The 15,273-nt window shown below is 34.3% G+C and overlaps 1 protein-coding gene across 10 annotated transcripts in view; it reads right to left on the minus strand.

Annotated features, from left to right (window-relative positions):
* The window catches only part of plcb4a (phospholipase C, beta 4a), a 166,588-nt gene that overhangs the window by 58,152 nt on the left and 93,163 nt on the right, over positions 1–15,273 (minus strand). For all 10 annotated transcript variants that reach the window (XR_016094297.1, XM_088934682.1, XM_088934652.1 and 7 more), the window contains one exon: positions 8,157–8,254. Coding sequence is in view for 9 of the 10 variants with exons in the window: in XM_088934682.1 (XP_088790808.1) it covers positions 8,157–8,240 (84 nt within the window). In the remaining variant the exon portion in view is untranslated. The remainder of the gene's footprint in view (positions 1–8,156; positions 8,255–15,273) is intronic.

The raw sequence follows: 15,273 nt of genomic DNA on the forward strand, positions 1-15,273 counted from the left end.
CTGTGCTGAGCACTTTGTATAGAAAAAACATGGCTTTTTAACCCCAGATTTCAAACTTGCTGTATAGAAGCCTTCAAACGTAGCCCATGCTCATAATTACTACTGTTGAGTTGGGGTGAGACTCCTCCCTGTATTCTGTCACATTGTGGTAGAAAAGACTGACAATTCCATTAGGAAATTTCAATGGTACAGAAGTGAATAATAATATTGTAACTGTCATCTATTGAGTTATTTTTCAGACAATATAATATATGCAAAATTATTAATACATTTTAAAGTTACCACATTCTGTTGCCATCTGAGATTGTAATCATGCATCGCCTTCTAATAGGAATTTAGATTTAGAATCTACCCAATTTACTCCAAGCTGCTCAAAATGCAGACAGTTTGTACAGTATACTGTATATATATAAATTTAATTAGATGTTTGCTTGTTTGCCATGGGCAACCATAAATTACTGTAGATCAGGTGCAAATTAATAATTTGAAAGATCACACATGTAGTTTAATGATCTCTATCTGTAGAGTGGTTTAACTAGACTTTTGAATGACTATACAGATGCAGCCATTCAAAGTGCGCGTTACAGACAAGTACCGCAGGTGGCGTAGTGCATTGTGATGCAAGATGACGTGCGGCACCGCAGTACGTGATTGGTTGACCGACAGGGGCACTCGTGGTCCGTTGGTCTGTCGTAGAAAGACTTACAGTAAACGTCTTTGCTGTGCCCGTTGTAGATATTGAATTTTACCACTGAAAGGAAATCTTAGTAGCTGAGCATAAAAAGAATAGGAGCATACTGTAACGCGTGTGAAGGCCATAAACGATATTAATTTTGGAACATAAACATACAGTACTCTATATGGCTGGTCTTGGTACTTTAAAGAAAAAATACACACCAGTATTCCATTTCTCCCTAAACATTTTAAGCATCGAAGTCTTTAACTAAAGAGATACCGGAGTCAACAAGCATACTTTTAGAATTTGATTAATAGGGAATATAATATGGAATCGCGTATCTAAAGAATTTAATAACGATATGATTATATTCGTGTACTGCGACAGGGCTGTGTAGGGCTGTTTCGCCTCCCTCTTCATGCGACTTCCCCTGTAGTCTACTGGTCTACGTGCCCGACTACCAACTCACGGGTTGTGTGTTCAAATCCAGCTGGTGCTGGACTTTTCTTTTAACAAACATTTCTTCGAAAAAATAGAATAGCGATATTATGGACAATCAATTGACTTTTATATTTCAAAATATCACAACATGATCGATTTTAAGTCATTTTTGATAACAATCAACAAACAAACATTTCTTTGAAAAAATGAGACGTTTCCCTTGGTCAGAGATATAAATATATAATATATAAATAAATTAAATTTAACTAACGTGAAATAGCGTGTGAAAAAGTGGTAGTTTAAGCTTTTCTGCTAATATAATATGGAATCGTGTATCTAAAGAATTTAATAACGATATGATTATATTCGTGTACTGCGACAGGGCTGTGTAGGGCTGTTTCGCCTCTCTCTTCATGCGACTGTACCAGGAAGAGGATTTCTTTCTATTCGAAACGTGTATTTTAAAAGTTTAAGAAGTAAAAACCTTACAGCGTACACAGATTTCTAAACTGATCAGGATCGTTATCTTTGTCTTATGCATAATAATGTTCACCGCTCTGTCCAGCAAATTAATAATAAACTTTATTTTATATAGCGTTTTAGACGAATAAGTAATTAGATTGCTCATAAACCTAATCACTTGCTTTTTCTTTTTATTTAGGCTCAGATTTCAACTATAGATCGTATTATTAATAACCATAATAACAACCAACCAACAAAAACAACCATATAAACATAATACCAACCAAAAACATAGATAACGACCACAATACAAAATCAAATATATCAAACCATTATACTCTCGCAAATTCCTCCAATTATCATAATCCCGCCCCGCCCCTTATGCAAAACCAAACCCTCCTCCCATCCCAGTTTATCCTCTTTATCATAAACAAAATCCACCTCAATTTTCAACATAAAGCATTACTGCTTACTGGGTTTTTGAGGGGGGGGGGAGGTGTCTTTCGCTGGAAATCTCGCCTGCTTCTACTTTACGAGTACAACCCCCTCTCTGCAGGAGTGCTGGCTGTGACGAATTAAACCGGTTTCACAGGTATTTTCAAAGTAGGAAGTACAGTGTTAACTGGTAGCTGGGCTTCTCAATGAAATCGCTTTAACATGCTAATGCATTGGTGTAACAGTCCGGGAGTGGCAAGCTTCCAATGTCAACTCGACTCGATTGGAAGACAATGAACGTATTTTAGCCCTAAATGAATTAATAGCAAACATGGTTTACATAAAATACATTTTTCCAAGAAAGTTTATAACAATGCGATCTATAGTTGAATTCTGAGCCTAAATATAAAGGAAAAGCATTTTCAGAGAGCAATCACGCTGTGTTTATGTAGAAAAAGCGATTAGGTTTATGAGCAATCTAATTACCTATTCGCCTAAAACGCTATATAAAATAAAGTTTATTTAGAGATGAATGATCAGTGTCGCAGTTTAAATAATTTTCATAGGAGGGCTTGGACAGATTCCAAGTGCATTTTTGCAATTTACGTTGCATTGTCCAATGTGCTGTTGTAATACAGTTTAGAATACAGTTAGTCTAAGCTTTATCAGCTTTATTTATGGGTTGCAATTTAGAAAAAGTCAAAAACCGCACTCAAAATGCAATTTAGAGCTTTCTGGCAAGAGGAGACACCCAAATTATAATGTAACATGCCACTGTTTGTGCATGAACAAAGTTATACTGCAATTTTCCTTAGATACGCGATTAAAAAAAATAAATTTTTTGAATCCCCGGCGGAACACACTCCATAAGAATCAGCGCTTTTATACAGTATATCGCCTTTAAACACATATATTTAAACACGCGTTTACGATTTAAATCAAAACGCGATTCAAATCAATATAAATGTTTATTTTGTAACACATAGGTGACTATTCATTGTTATTAAAAAGACTTCGATCATGTTGTGATATTTAGAAATATAAATTTGTTTGGTGCGAGTGAGGTTTTATTTAATCTCTGACCAAGGGAAACGTTTCATTTTTTCAAAGAAATGTTTGTTAAAAAATAAAGTAATAGTTCCATGGGATTCAATCACAGACCATGTGACATGGGAGTCAGGAAACTAACACACAGCGCCACCAGATTTGATAACGCTATAAAAACGCTATAAAATAATGTGACTAGGCACAGAACAAGTTTACAGCACAGTACAATAATAAATACTGACCATGACTTTAGAAGCATAAATTACCTTACACTCAATTTAAACACAAGCTGTCTTTAGCCCTCTAAGCTGGTTCATACAGAAATGTAGAGATCCAGGCTCAGAACACACAGCTTCATTAGCGAATACATATGCAGGACAACTAGAGAAGACGTTTTACAGAGGATGGATTTTTAGAAACATCCCATCAGTGACATCACTGAAGTCAACTCCTAGGTACTGAAACTGTCGTGTGGATAGTTTCACAAGAATCAGACAAAGGTTTAAGCATCGCTTGTTCTAGATAAAACTGCAAAAAAAAACAACCCATAATGTACTTCTTTGCGGCTCTGTTTGCCCAAATCATATATTCACAATGTGAAATTTAGAAAATAATATTACGTAACCAAAATCCGCAATATGGAAACAGAACCTGTGTAATTGTTGATAAATGATGTACTCGTAACATTTTTACAAGACGAACTACAACATTTAAAAAATGACTTGTATGTACTTGATATCTCTAATCAATCCACGGCGACATTGTTAAAGCAGAGTCCCAGCACAAAACGAAACTAAAACGCCCTGGGCATACCGTTTCGCGCTTCTTATCAGTTGCTCAAAAGTAATTTGACCGTATGAAATGCATAATATAAACCTAGAAACATATACGTGAGCAGTATTTACGTACTGTAGTATCGGTGTTAAGACATACCTCTCAAATACTGTAAATCAAGTTAAAAATATCTCAAGACCGATTCTGGTCATAATGAAACCATGTTTCGTGTATGTTTTCTTTAAAGTACCGAGACCAGCCATATACTGTATGTTTATGTTCCAAAATTAATATCGTTTATGGCCTTCACACGCGTTGCAGTATGCTCCTATTCTTTTTATGCTCAGATACTAAGATTTCCCTTCAGTGGTAAAATTAGATATGAATATTCAATACTTAAACGGGCACAGTTAAGACATTAAATATACATATACATACTATATACAGTACAGTTTTCATACGGTAATATGTTTATGTTCCTAAATCAATCTCTTTTATGAGCATGTGAAAGGCATGGTGAATCGATTCTCAAAAATTACTGTACTTTGCATGATTGGAAACAAATGCGTGAATGCGAAATGCTGTGGTGTTACTTTTACAAAGACGGTCAATGAAAAAAAGAATGTTGACCAGGGCAATACTTTGAGTTTACACTTACAGCTTGTCCAAGGTCATTCATTATTAATACTATTAGTAATATCTTCGTTAAAGACTTTGATGGCCACAGCTCAAACATGAGAGGTTGAGCTTTATTAGCTCCACCTTGCGGAAATTCCGGATACTATTATTTTGCTTGTCGTATTATAGGAGAATTTACGGTAACTAGCGGTATTTACCGGTAACTCACGGTATTTACCGGTAACTTGCGGTAGACTGCGTACAGCGTACCAAAAAATAATGCGGTATCGCCCGCGCATTTTGAATGGCTGCATCTGTATATGTCTCTGTAAATGTCCTCAGATAAATACTGAATTTCAAGCCACAACTCACTTTTAAACAAGCCGAGGAACAAGTTGTAGAGAAGTACACATCAGGTGAAGCTTATCTATCCCTTCAAGTACTGTGAGATCTATCACTAAGAAGTGAAACATGCATCATAACTACAGTAGATCTGACCACCCTTCCAATGAGAAGGTAAGCAGGAAACTGACTAAAGATACCATTGTGAAATCAACAGTCACTTCATAAAAAAAAATGAAATTCTATTTCTGAGATGGGAATGATTACTCATACATCAACAGTATCTTGGCCCCTATGTAATTCAGGTATGGATTAGTGGCAAGACAAAATTCAATAGTGAAAAAGATTCATCTTAAATTTCATATGATAGATAGTTCAGATGTATGACAAAGATCAACGTTTCTGGTGGTAAATGCAAAGTGTTATGTCCAGTGCAAGACTAGCACAGCACATTACCCAGTCAGCACTATCTCAACTGTCAAGCATTGCAGTGGCAGCATCATGCTATAGGAGTGCTTGTTATTAGCAGAGCTTGAACAGTGTGCGTCTAAGCATATGGAAGTGAGCACTGACAGAGTAAAGCGCAGGTGAATCCTAGACAAAACCTGCTTGAAACACTGTATCATCTATAAATGAGTTCAAAATCCTGCTTTGAAAATCATTTTATTGTGAATAATTAAATCTCAATTTTTCTAACTTCATGTGGGTTTCCTGCACTTCCTTCACATACTGTAACTGTATATTTCTGACTAATTTCTGACCCATTTCTGACTAATTATTCTGGAAAAACAAAACAGTTTTTCAAAATGTTTTTATAGGTGTTGAACACTTTTTACATGGCACTGTATTCTCACACACAGTAGCTTCATTTGAACACCTGTCATAAGCATCTTGAAAATGCAACCAAAATGAATTGGTGTGCCAATTCTTTCAAGTCCAATACATAATACACACTACCACTACCACTCTAATTAATTTAAGTTAATTATCACATGTAGATTGCTTATTATACTCCCAAATCATTAAAAAAACAGGCCTTCAAATAAAAAAAGCTCTTGTTTTAGTTAGGTGAGGCAAAAAGAAAGAGTCCTGGGAGTACTTGGCAGTAGCATCTGTTCCACTATGGGATTCATATAAGCAGTAACTGCACTTGTCTGAAAGTGTACCTTATTTACATATTTCATGGAACACTGTGCATCTGTGATGTTAATCAAAAAAGTGTCCCTGCAGGGCAATTCAAGTAATGAGATAAGAAAAGGAACACTAACTTTTTTCCCCAAAAAATATTGTTTTCCATTTTAACCTTAAAAAGTAAAGCACTTTGCTGAAAAGATGTAATGTATGCAAAGTGTGGCCTATAATAAACAAATAGATTATACTTCACCTTAATATCTATACATTCAAATGGCTATGGCTACATTAAACTAATTTAAACTGTAAATATGACTTGGTATTGTACATGCTTTAACACAGCACCAGCAAAGGGGTGGAAAAACGTTTGTCTTTTTTTATGTGGGTGTCTTGTAACCACAGACAATGTCCAAGTCATACCAGACAGTAGGTTCTCATGAAATTAACATGGAACATTGCTTCACCTGTTGAGAATACAACATGAGGACTGAAATACAATTTGCATATTATGTAACAAAAAGGCTAATATACTGTAATATTTGCCTAAATACAGGAAGTTGACACTCTTTTCCTTTAAGGAAAAGAGCAAAATAAAAATGCACTTATATAATATTGCTACCTGCAACATGTAATTTAATAAACAATGAACAGAATTCTCAGATTTTGTTTTGTCTAGAAGACGAACTGCTATTTTAAACATTTTAAATAAAAAAAACATTTTGAAAATATTTAACAAAACGAAAGGTTAGAGTCCCAAAGGACCTCAAAGGACCATTCAAGTTAAATTAAGGTAACTTTAATTTGTTCCAAAATACATTCCACTCGTTCTATAACAATTGTTGCATATTGGTTAAAAACCAAGCATACTATTTTTTAAAAATTTACATTTTTAAGTCAATTTACATTTTTAAAAAACAAACTACTTATTTTACCCTGGTCTGAAAATGGAGCATGACATTGGTAGTTTACATAAGATAACAAGAATCAAGTATCACAATAACTGCAAGCTACCAAAAGTCATGTTCAACAATCCAACCTACGAAACCCATGAACTACTGACTTTTTTTTGGTAAACAAGGCCATTCTGCAACCACTTGTGTACTTAAAACACACAAAAAGCATGTTTTAATACTTGGAAATTTCTGATTGCACTTATTTAGTCTTGAAATCAAACAACTCTGTGGTGTATCTTAACCAGGACACATAACAATATATCGGGTAATATTTCTCAAAAACTCTAAACTCATTGAATTGATTGATGAGGGTACTTTAAAATATAATACCCATTAGTTGCTGAAATGGCAACTGCAAAGTAAAAGGAAAATCAAGAGAGTGATCAGCTAAAACACCTTTAACATTTAGCTAGATTGTGATGTTATTTGAGAAGACAAAGTCTCAAGTGTACCTAAATGTAAAAAAAAAGTATAGCTCAGTTACAGAAAAAAGCTGAACTCCACAAAATGGCTTTTACTCTGGAACACATCTTTTTAATTCTGTTTTATGACTGCTTTTGCAAGGAGCAGTTTAATGTGTTCTCTACAAAATCAAACTAAAACAATATGATTGAAAGCACTGTTTTAATGCTGGGGCTGATGTGTAATTAAAATGACAACTTGTGGCCAGAAATGACTCACCAGATCTGCAATGAGAATAGTAAATATCAGATGTTATCAAATTTATGATACTGAGGAAGATACTGCCCTTGAGACTGCCTCTCTTCAAAATTATTAGATGCATAATTCTCACTTGCTGCTCAGCACAATAGAGCTAGAATGAGACTAAAACTATAATAAAGAGAGTCTTAGCATTCTATGTAACAAACCAATGATGATCTTTAGTACATATTCTACACATTACAGGCTGCAGTGTATTACTTTACTGCCTTAATTTCAAAGTACTTTTGTTGAATATACAGATTGAAAAAAATGGACAAGATACTAGGGAAAAACATGCAAACAAAATTATGTCATTAATGCCCTTAATCTCCCATTATATTTTCAATACAGTGTAACAACTAATTGTACACTTATAAAACCCCTATGCTTGAGTCACATGCTTCTTCCTAGAACTTCCTAGAACTTGAAGTTAATAAGAACAGCCTCACGATTATTATTTCCTCATTATTTCCTTTTAGGTTGGAGCAGAATTCAGTAACAGATGACTGAAAAGGGCAAACAATCAGATACAAAATCATTCAAGTCAATGTCAGACAGAATGACTTACTCCTTACCTCTTCAAATCTGTCAAACACACCCCCTGCTTGCAAAAAATCAGGGAGGGGCTTCTGCCAATTAAATTCGTATGCTTTTGCCATGGCTGCTCACAAATCTGAAAAGCAAGAAATACAGCGGATGTCAAAATATATACATTGAGGTTTTTATTTTTCAAATAGCACAATATAAAAAAAAAACATTTACTGTACCTATATTTGTATGAGGTGAATTGGGAAGTAACCAATATGAAAGCAATGGAAAATCCAGTTGTAAATTGTTTTTTTGTATCACATTCAGTATTTAATTTTAATGGTAGCTAACACTATCATATTGCTTTCAGTGGTGACCACTTTTCAGTTCCCCCATAATCCTTAACTCTTGCGTAAACAATAAATTCTGTCATACAAACCAGGGACAGAGAAAATTTAATCAGAATACAGAAAATATTTGAAGCAATGACACTTTGCTAGTAAACAGGAAACGATCAGTGCTTGGTTATAATGTAGGGGGGTTGTGGGAGGATCTGCACTCTGTTTCATTGAGGCATCTCTTTTTTCTGAGACACAACTGTTGTATAGCATCATTATAATTTAAGTGACACCCACACCTTTAAACTTGACTTAAAAGCATACCTTTATTTTAAATATAAAGCTGATCAACGAATATCAAAGCCTGATCTTCAAAAAGATTTATTTTAAAAAAGTATTTTTCTATTGGTCCCATCTACTTTAATCAAAGGAGAGATGAAACATCTGAATAAAAGAATAATTCATAGCCAGGGATTATTTTTTGTTGTTTGAAGATTAATAAATGCCAACAGAAAGCAGTGCTTGATTCCTTTAACTACTGCTGAAAACATATGTTGTACTTTTATTTTAAAGCTAACTCAATGCATCCATAGGCCTTCTCCAATCTTTATTAAGAAATCAAAAATAGTCACTTTTGCATCTATATAAAATATCAATTAATATAATAACAGTATTCTACCTGAATCTAGCACCATAGTGTGAAAGATCTGAAAATCAAGCTTTTTCAAATTATGTTTACAAAATATAATAATGTATAAAATAAAATAATTTAATCTCATGGGTTTCATATTAATAATATTAATATATATTTATCTTTTTTATTTAAAAGGTATACAAAAAATGTACAAAAAAATGTTAGGTTTTCAGTATGAAATGTGGCACAGCTAAAATGAAAACATGTTCAGCATTCTGGAATGATCTCCCAGACCACAACTGTAAAAGCGCTGAAGCAAGCAGAAAAGTTGGCCACTGCAGGTTCTCGTCTTGGTTTTCTCAAAGGTGTATTCTAGTACTCTCAGCATTATCATCATCCAGCCTGATCTTGTCAGATCAAATAAGCTATGCAGGACTGGGCTTAGCAGTGTTGGGTAAGGAGACCTCTAAGGTAAAACAAGATTGCTCATGTAAGTGGTGGTAAAGGACCAGTAGGTGGTGTTCTACCTACTGACAACACCTTTAAAATGTTACCCCTGAAATGCCTCCATGCAGATCATTTTCATATGCAGGGTAAGCTACAGTCATTCTGAAATGTGGATTATTTTCCCCAGAAATTTCATGTGCTATAACCACTGCAGTCTCAGAATGATTATGGAGATGGATCAGAAGGATGTGACAGTCCTGGGGGCTGTGTGATGATCCTCTGCCTGTTGCTCACATAGTTGGTTTCTTTTCTTCTGTGAACTAGTCTCCTGATTGTTGAAGCTATACTTTCAATCTCCAAGTAGCATTTCAGGCTGCCTTCAATCACAACTATAGCACGACCTTCATCACACATACTGGCGATGGTTATATCCTTTGATAGTCTTTTGAATTGTTATTTACAGTATATAGAGTCTAAATCAATTCACTATGAGGATTCTACTCAACTTCTATATGAAACATTTAGCACCTTGAATTTTACCAAGCATCAATACAATTGAAATAACGAACAAATGTATTGTCTCCTTACTTCAAAATAAATAAATACCTGTATGTATATGCCCAACAAGCTATTGATGTAAAACATAAAATGTGTTATGTATTCATTGTACATCAGTATAGTAATGGTGAAATGATGCCATTTGTTATTTATGAAACAATTTATGGAAGATTGATAATATGAATGTACCATTTCATAACAGAAGGCCAATGTATCAGAATCAAATAAGTGGTAATAGAAATTCACTAATTTGATTTTGATACATTCAAATTAAGATAAGAAATTCACAGCACATTGTCCTTAAAGAAATGGAATGCATGATTAATTTTCACAGCAGAGCACTCTAAATTGAAGTAGTAATAAAACAGAAACTTACAGTATATGTTAATGAAACAATTGAGCTATTAAAAGATCAGCGTAAAACAGTGGGAACTGTCACCATGTACTGGTTCTTTAGCATCATTGTCTTTTTCTGTTCCACTCTAGAGTGTGAAAAGATGTACTCAGATGGGAAACTTCAGAGCACTTCTGAGTGCTTGAAAGTCACAGAGATATGTTTCGCAATTATAAAGGTACACAGGGAAGGACAGACAAAAGTTAAAAAAAAAGTTTGATCAAATAAATGAGGGACAAAAAAAATTAAGTGATGATTCTTTTACATAAAATCAAAAGAAAGGCTATTCCAGTATTTCAAAGCATCTGTTAATACTGCAGAACAAAATAAAACAAAGATGATAAAATGCTGAAATTGCTGGAAATTAATACAACACTGAAAACAATGATACATGTCCACATGCCTTTTCAATTTTATGATCACATTTTAAAAAAACGGAATAAATGAAACGCAAAGTCTTGTTTATCGATATGACTTGAAGTTGTCATGCGTCCTAAACTGAACTAAGAAATCACACTATGCTGTTCTCATTGGGCAGAAGATGGGCAGAAGATTAACTACTTTGTCTTTATCACATTACCACATGTACAGTACAGTACCGCATATCTTGCATGTGCATATGGAAGTGGCTTTCAGCTTCAGCTTTATCCTTCAGTTATTACCTGCTAAAACAAAACTGCCAGTAATTTTGTATGGAACTCCAAAAAATATAACAGTCAAAGAATAGTATACAGTAGCTAATGATCATTATTCCACCGTGTCTGCATTTTTAGGCATTATCAGGTATGGTATGATTTTACCCAAATACTCTTCCAAAAACATAAACAGTATCTTGGCATTTTGCATTTGGGCAGAAAGTTTGTAGTTGCATTATTTTTGTCACTGCATTGCCTTATTTGCATTTCTTCTCTATTCAGAACTACTGTAATATGAAATATCATAATGAGTTTGAATAATGTATTCTAGCAAGGTCTTGTACATGTAAATTAAAACTGGTATAATGCTAATCATTTTGGGGTTAGTGTGCTGTTATAAATTCTAAGCCTCTTTATTTAAAATACTTTTTTTGTTTAAATGGGTAATGTGGCTCATTAACCTTGAGAACGCTCATTTTCTCTCTTCAAATCAAGATAAAAATTGAATTGAATTGATTCATACATTGATTCATACATGCACAACAAGAACCTTAGAAATTAATTGAGATGAAATGCCTGCTTCAGATTGTATCCTGATATTTGCACTCGTGTGCCCTTGTTGGATTTGGTAAAGAAACACTAATAGCAACAGCTGTAACAGAAAATTCAATGAAATCTTCCTTGAAAACAGCCTTATCTACAAAATGTACTTGCAGTGTACTGTGTTAGCAGGCCTGACATTTTTGTGATTAGACTTTCCTCTGATATTGCAGTTTAATACATCTATCACAAGATCTGCACCCACCTGTTAAAAATGGGCTGTCTAAAGAATTCCATTAGTACATTTTTTGTGCAAGCTCCCCATTTTATTTCAAGGTTTGATATCTTGCCCTCACTGTTTTTGCCTGTATATAGAACTTATGGAAGTCTTCAGATGCAACATTAATCCTTGCAAATACAAAAAAAATGTATTCTCATCACAACCAGCATTAATACATACTTGTGTAATTGCTTTAAATTGTTAACCTAATTGTTAGCTGACTATCTTGTAACTCCTTTTAAGACTTGGGTTAATTATCTCTTGTATTGATCCATCTGTTTCATCTATAATTCTGTTTTTAACTTATTAAATACAATTAGATATTTCAGTTCAGTGGCACAGTAATTAGTGCTGGTGCCTTGATTTGGAACTGGCAAACCTTCTATGTGGAGTTGCATGTTTGCTTCATGTTCAGTAAGTTTTATTAAGTGCTCCAAATATCCCTCTATCTTCCAAAGACATCCTGATAGGTTGACTTATTATACCTGTTTCATGAGGAGCAGGAGTGGCCTTTTCCCCATTATTCATCCTCCCTTAATAGTTGTAACTGGCTTTGTTGTGTGCAATGTATCAAGTCTTTTTAGTTTGTTATCGGATTGCTGCAATCTTTTCCAGAAGAACATACGATTTGTGATAATGAATGGATTGCAAAGTTTTTTTATATAGTACTGTATACAGTATGTATAGCAGTAGTGAATCTTAATAATTAAGACTGTAGAGGGGGGAATTAAGTAAAGGCATGTGTGAAGCAACATCATTGCTCCTATACCCTTTACATATTATTACTATAAAAAAGTCATCATCAGAACAATCGGATTCTAATGTTTTATTATTTGTACATTCTTCTTTTAAACCATGTCACAGTAACTATATTTCTTTGACAGTCCATAGGTGGCGGTGTAGTATGCTCATTCCATAGATTCAACAAAGTTGTTATTTTTTATTAAAGAAGTTTATGCTTCAGTACTACTGTGAAACACTTAAAATGTGTACTGTAGAAAGCATAAATCATCAATTAACTGAACAGATCAAGCAAATGCCAGAAGACAAGTAATTCAATAAAAAAATGGCAATTTAAATGATAAATAATAAAGTATAAATGGCAATTTAATGCAGTCATTTCAAGTAGTGCTTAGGTCTCTTACTGTAGAAGGCTATAAAGGTATGTGGCTCCAAATCCTGGGTGGGACCCTAAAGCAAAAATCACAATTTAAGTTAATTTAATAAAACACTAAACTGTATTCTTCATAAATTGGTGCAAAAATAAGTCACTTTGGACAACAGCACCAACAAAAAGAATGCATTGTCAGTACATGAAAATAAAGGTTTCTGCAACATCATTATCAAATCTGTAGTTATGTTTGCCAAATAGATTTTAGTACTGCCAGTGATTTAATCTTGCTGTCCACAAATATCAATAAGTCCATTTTGGGACTGGCCTCTTTAACAATGAAGATATATTTTAATTCTGCACTTCAAAGTCAAGGAATGATTAAATAACAACAAAAATATTCTTAAAGCCTTAAGTTATCCTACTGGTGGCAAAGTGGCATCATGGTGCCTTGCACTACTGGGGCACTGGGTTCAATTCTGGACCTGGAGTGCTATCTGTGTGGAGTCTGTATGTTCTTCCAGTGCTCGTGTGGGTTTTCGCTGGGTGCTCTAGTTTTCTTCTACAGTCCAAAGACATACTGTTAGGTATGAGTGTTTATCTCTGTGTCTGCCCTGCGTTAGACTGGTGTGCCGTCCAGGGTATACCCTGTCTTGCACCCATTGCTTGCCAGGATAGGATCTGGCTCCCCCACAACCCTGAATTGGATGAAGTGGTTAGAGGATGGATGGATGGGATGGATGCATGGTTTTGTTAGCTAAGAAAAATCATTATCAGTGAATGGCAGTTGATATTTTAACCATTTTTAACAATTGATATATTATTGACATTCACCTTAGTAATATGTAAATATTTGTATTTCTTTTTGTATATACAGTATATATCACATACAGTATACAGATCCATAATGTATTATGTTTTGTATATATATCACCTATAAACACAAGGGCTCCCAATGCAAAACAAAAACTCTTAAGTTACAGTCTTAAGAGGCTTCTATCCTCCCTTCATTCAAATAATAATGGAAAACTGAGGCAATCCTTTTTACTTTTAATTACTCCATTAACATTACCACTACCACCACTGCTTCCCTAGAGAACTGACCAATAACCACAACACGTTTTACTCCGCTAACCCAAAACACGCATAGCTCATCCCTGTCAATTTAGTACAGTTATTCTGTTTAGGCAAAGGTACAAAATTATGAGTCTGCACACTAAAATGCATTTTAAATCCCAGGTGTTTATTATCATTCTGTTTTGTCTCTATTTAGAAGCACACTGCACTTAAGAACTGAATTTCTTGAGAAAAACAAAACAACACTTTCTATTTAATAGCCATTCCACTGCCTCCAGTTGTATTATTAACAATGTTAATGAACCGGCTAGACAAAACACCCTGCTGTAAAGGTAAACAAAAAATGTCGCCAAGGCTGGAGATTGTCAACATCAGTCTTGGTACTCCTTGGTACTTATCTCTTGGTACTTATATCTCCCTGACTGGCATCTTATTCCAGTCTTCAAGGAATGTGGCTTATTTATTTGGAATGCTAACGTTCCGCCAATACCTGCAGCTGATGTCTTCATGAAAGTCTGCAAACAAGAAGAGACCATTCAGCTGATCAATTTTTTTTTAAAAGCTAATTGGTCCAAGGATATTAAGCAGACATTTCTGGAAACTGCAATTTCTTGAAATTAGAACGTTTGTTTGAAAAGCCAATAATCATGAAAGGCTGTATTTTTATACATATAGAAACTGTGAAGTCGTGACTTTGTCCTAAAAACAGTACTTTATTAAGGAAAACAAAATCACAATCACAGTGTTAAAAAGTTAGAAAAAATACATTCATTCTATAATTGTTAAATAATGATATTTTAAGTGTCTAAGAGGTTCATGCAATAAAACAAGACAAGCTGTGCATAAAGTAGCATTTTACTCCAACAAATGACTTCTATAATAAAGGCATTGATGGTGCAGAATTTTGTGATTTTTGTCAAATGGATTACAAGGAATATTTATAGGTCTAAAATTTGTTTACACATGAGTATCACATGAGGGAAAGAAAAGGAATAACTGATTCATACCAAGCCTAGAATTGGTTGGGTTTTTTTTAATAGTGCTCTATGCTATAGGCACAGAAATAATCATTTTATGTCATTAATGGCTTGCTTTCACAACACAACAAATGGCAAAACGATGCTTAGGATTCAACAACTACAGCTCCCTA

The sequence above is a fragment of the Atractosteus spatula genome, chromosome 2 (genome assembly GCF_055471065.1).
Source record: "Atractosteus spatula isolate fAtrSpa1 chromosome 2, fAtrSpa1.hap1, whole genome shotgun sequence".
NCBI classification, from domain to species: domain Eukaryota; kingdom Metazoa; phylum Chordata; class Actinopteri; order Semionotiformes; family Lepisosteidae; genus Atractosteus; species Atractosteus spatula.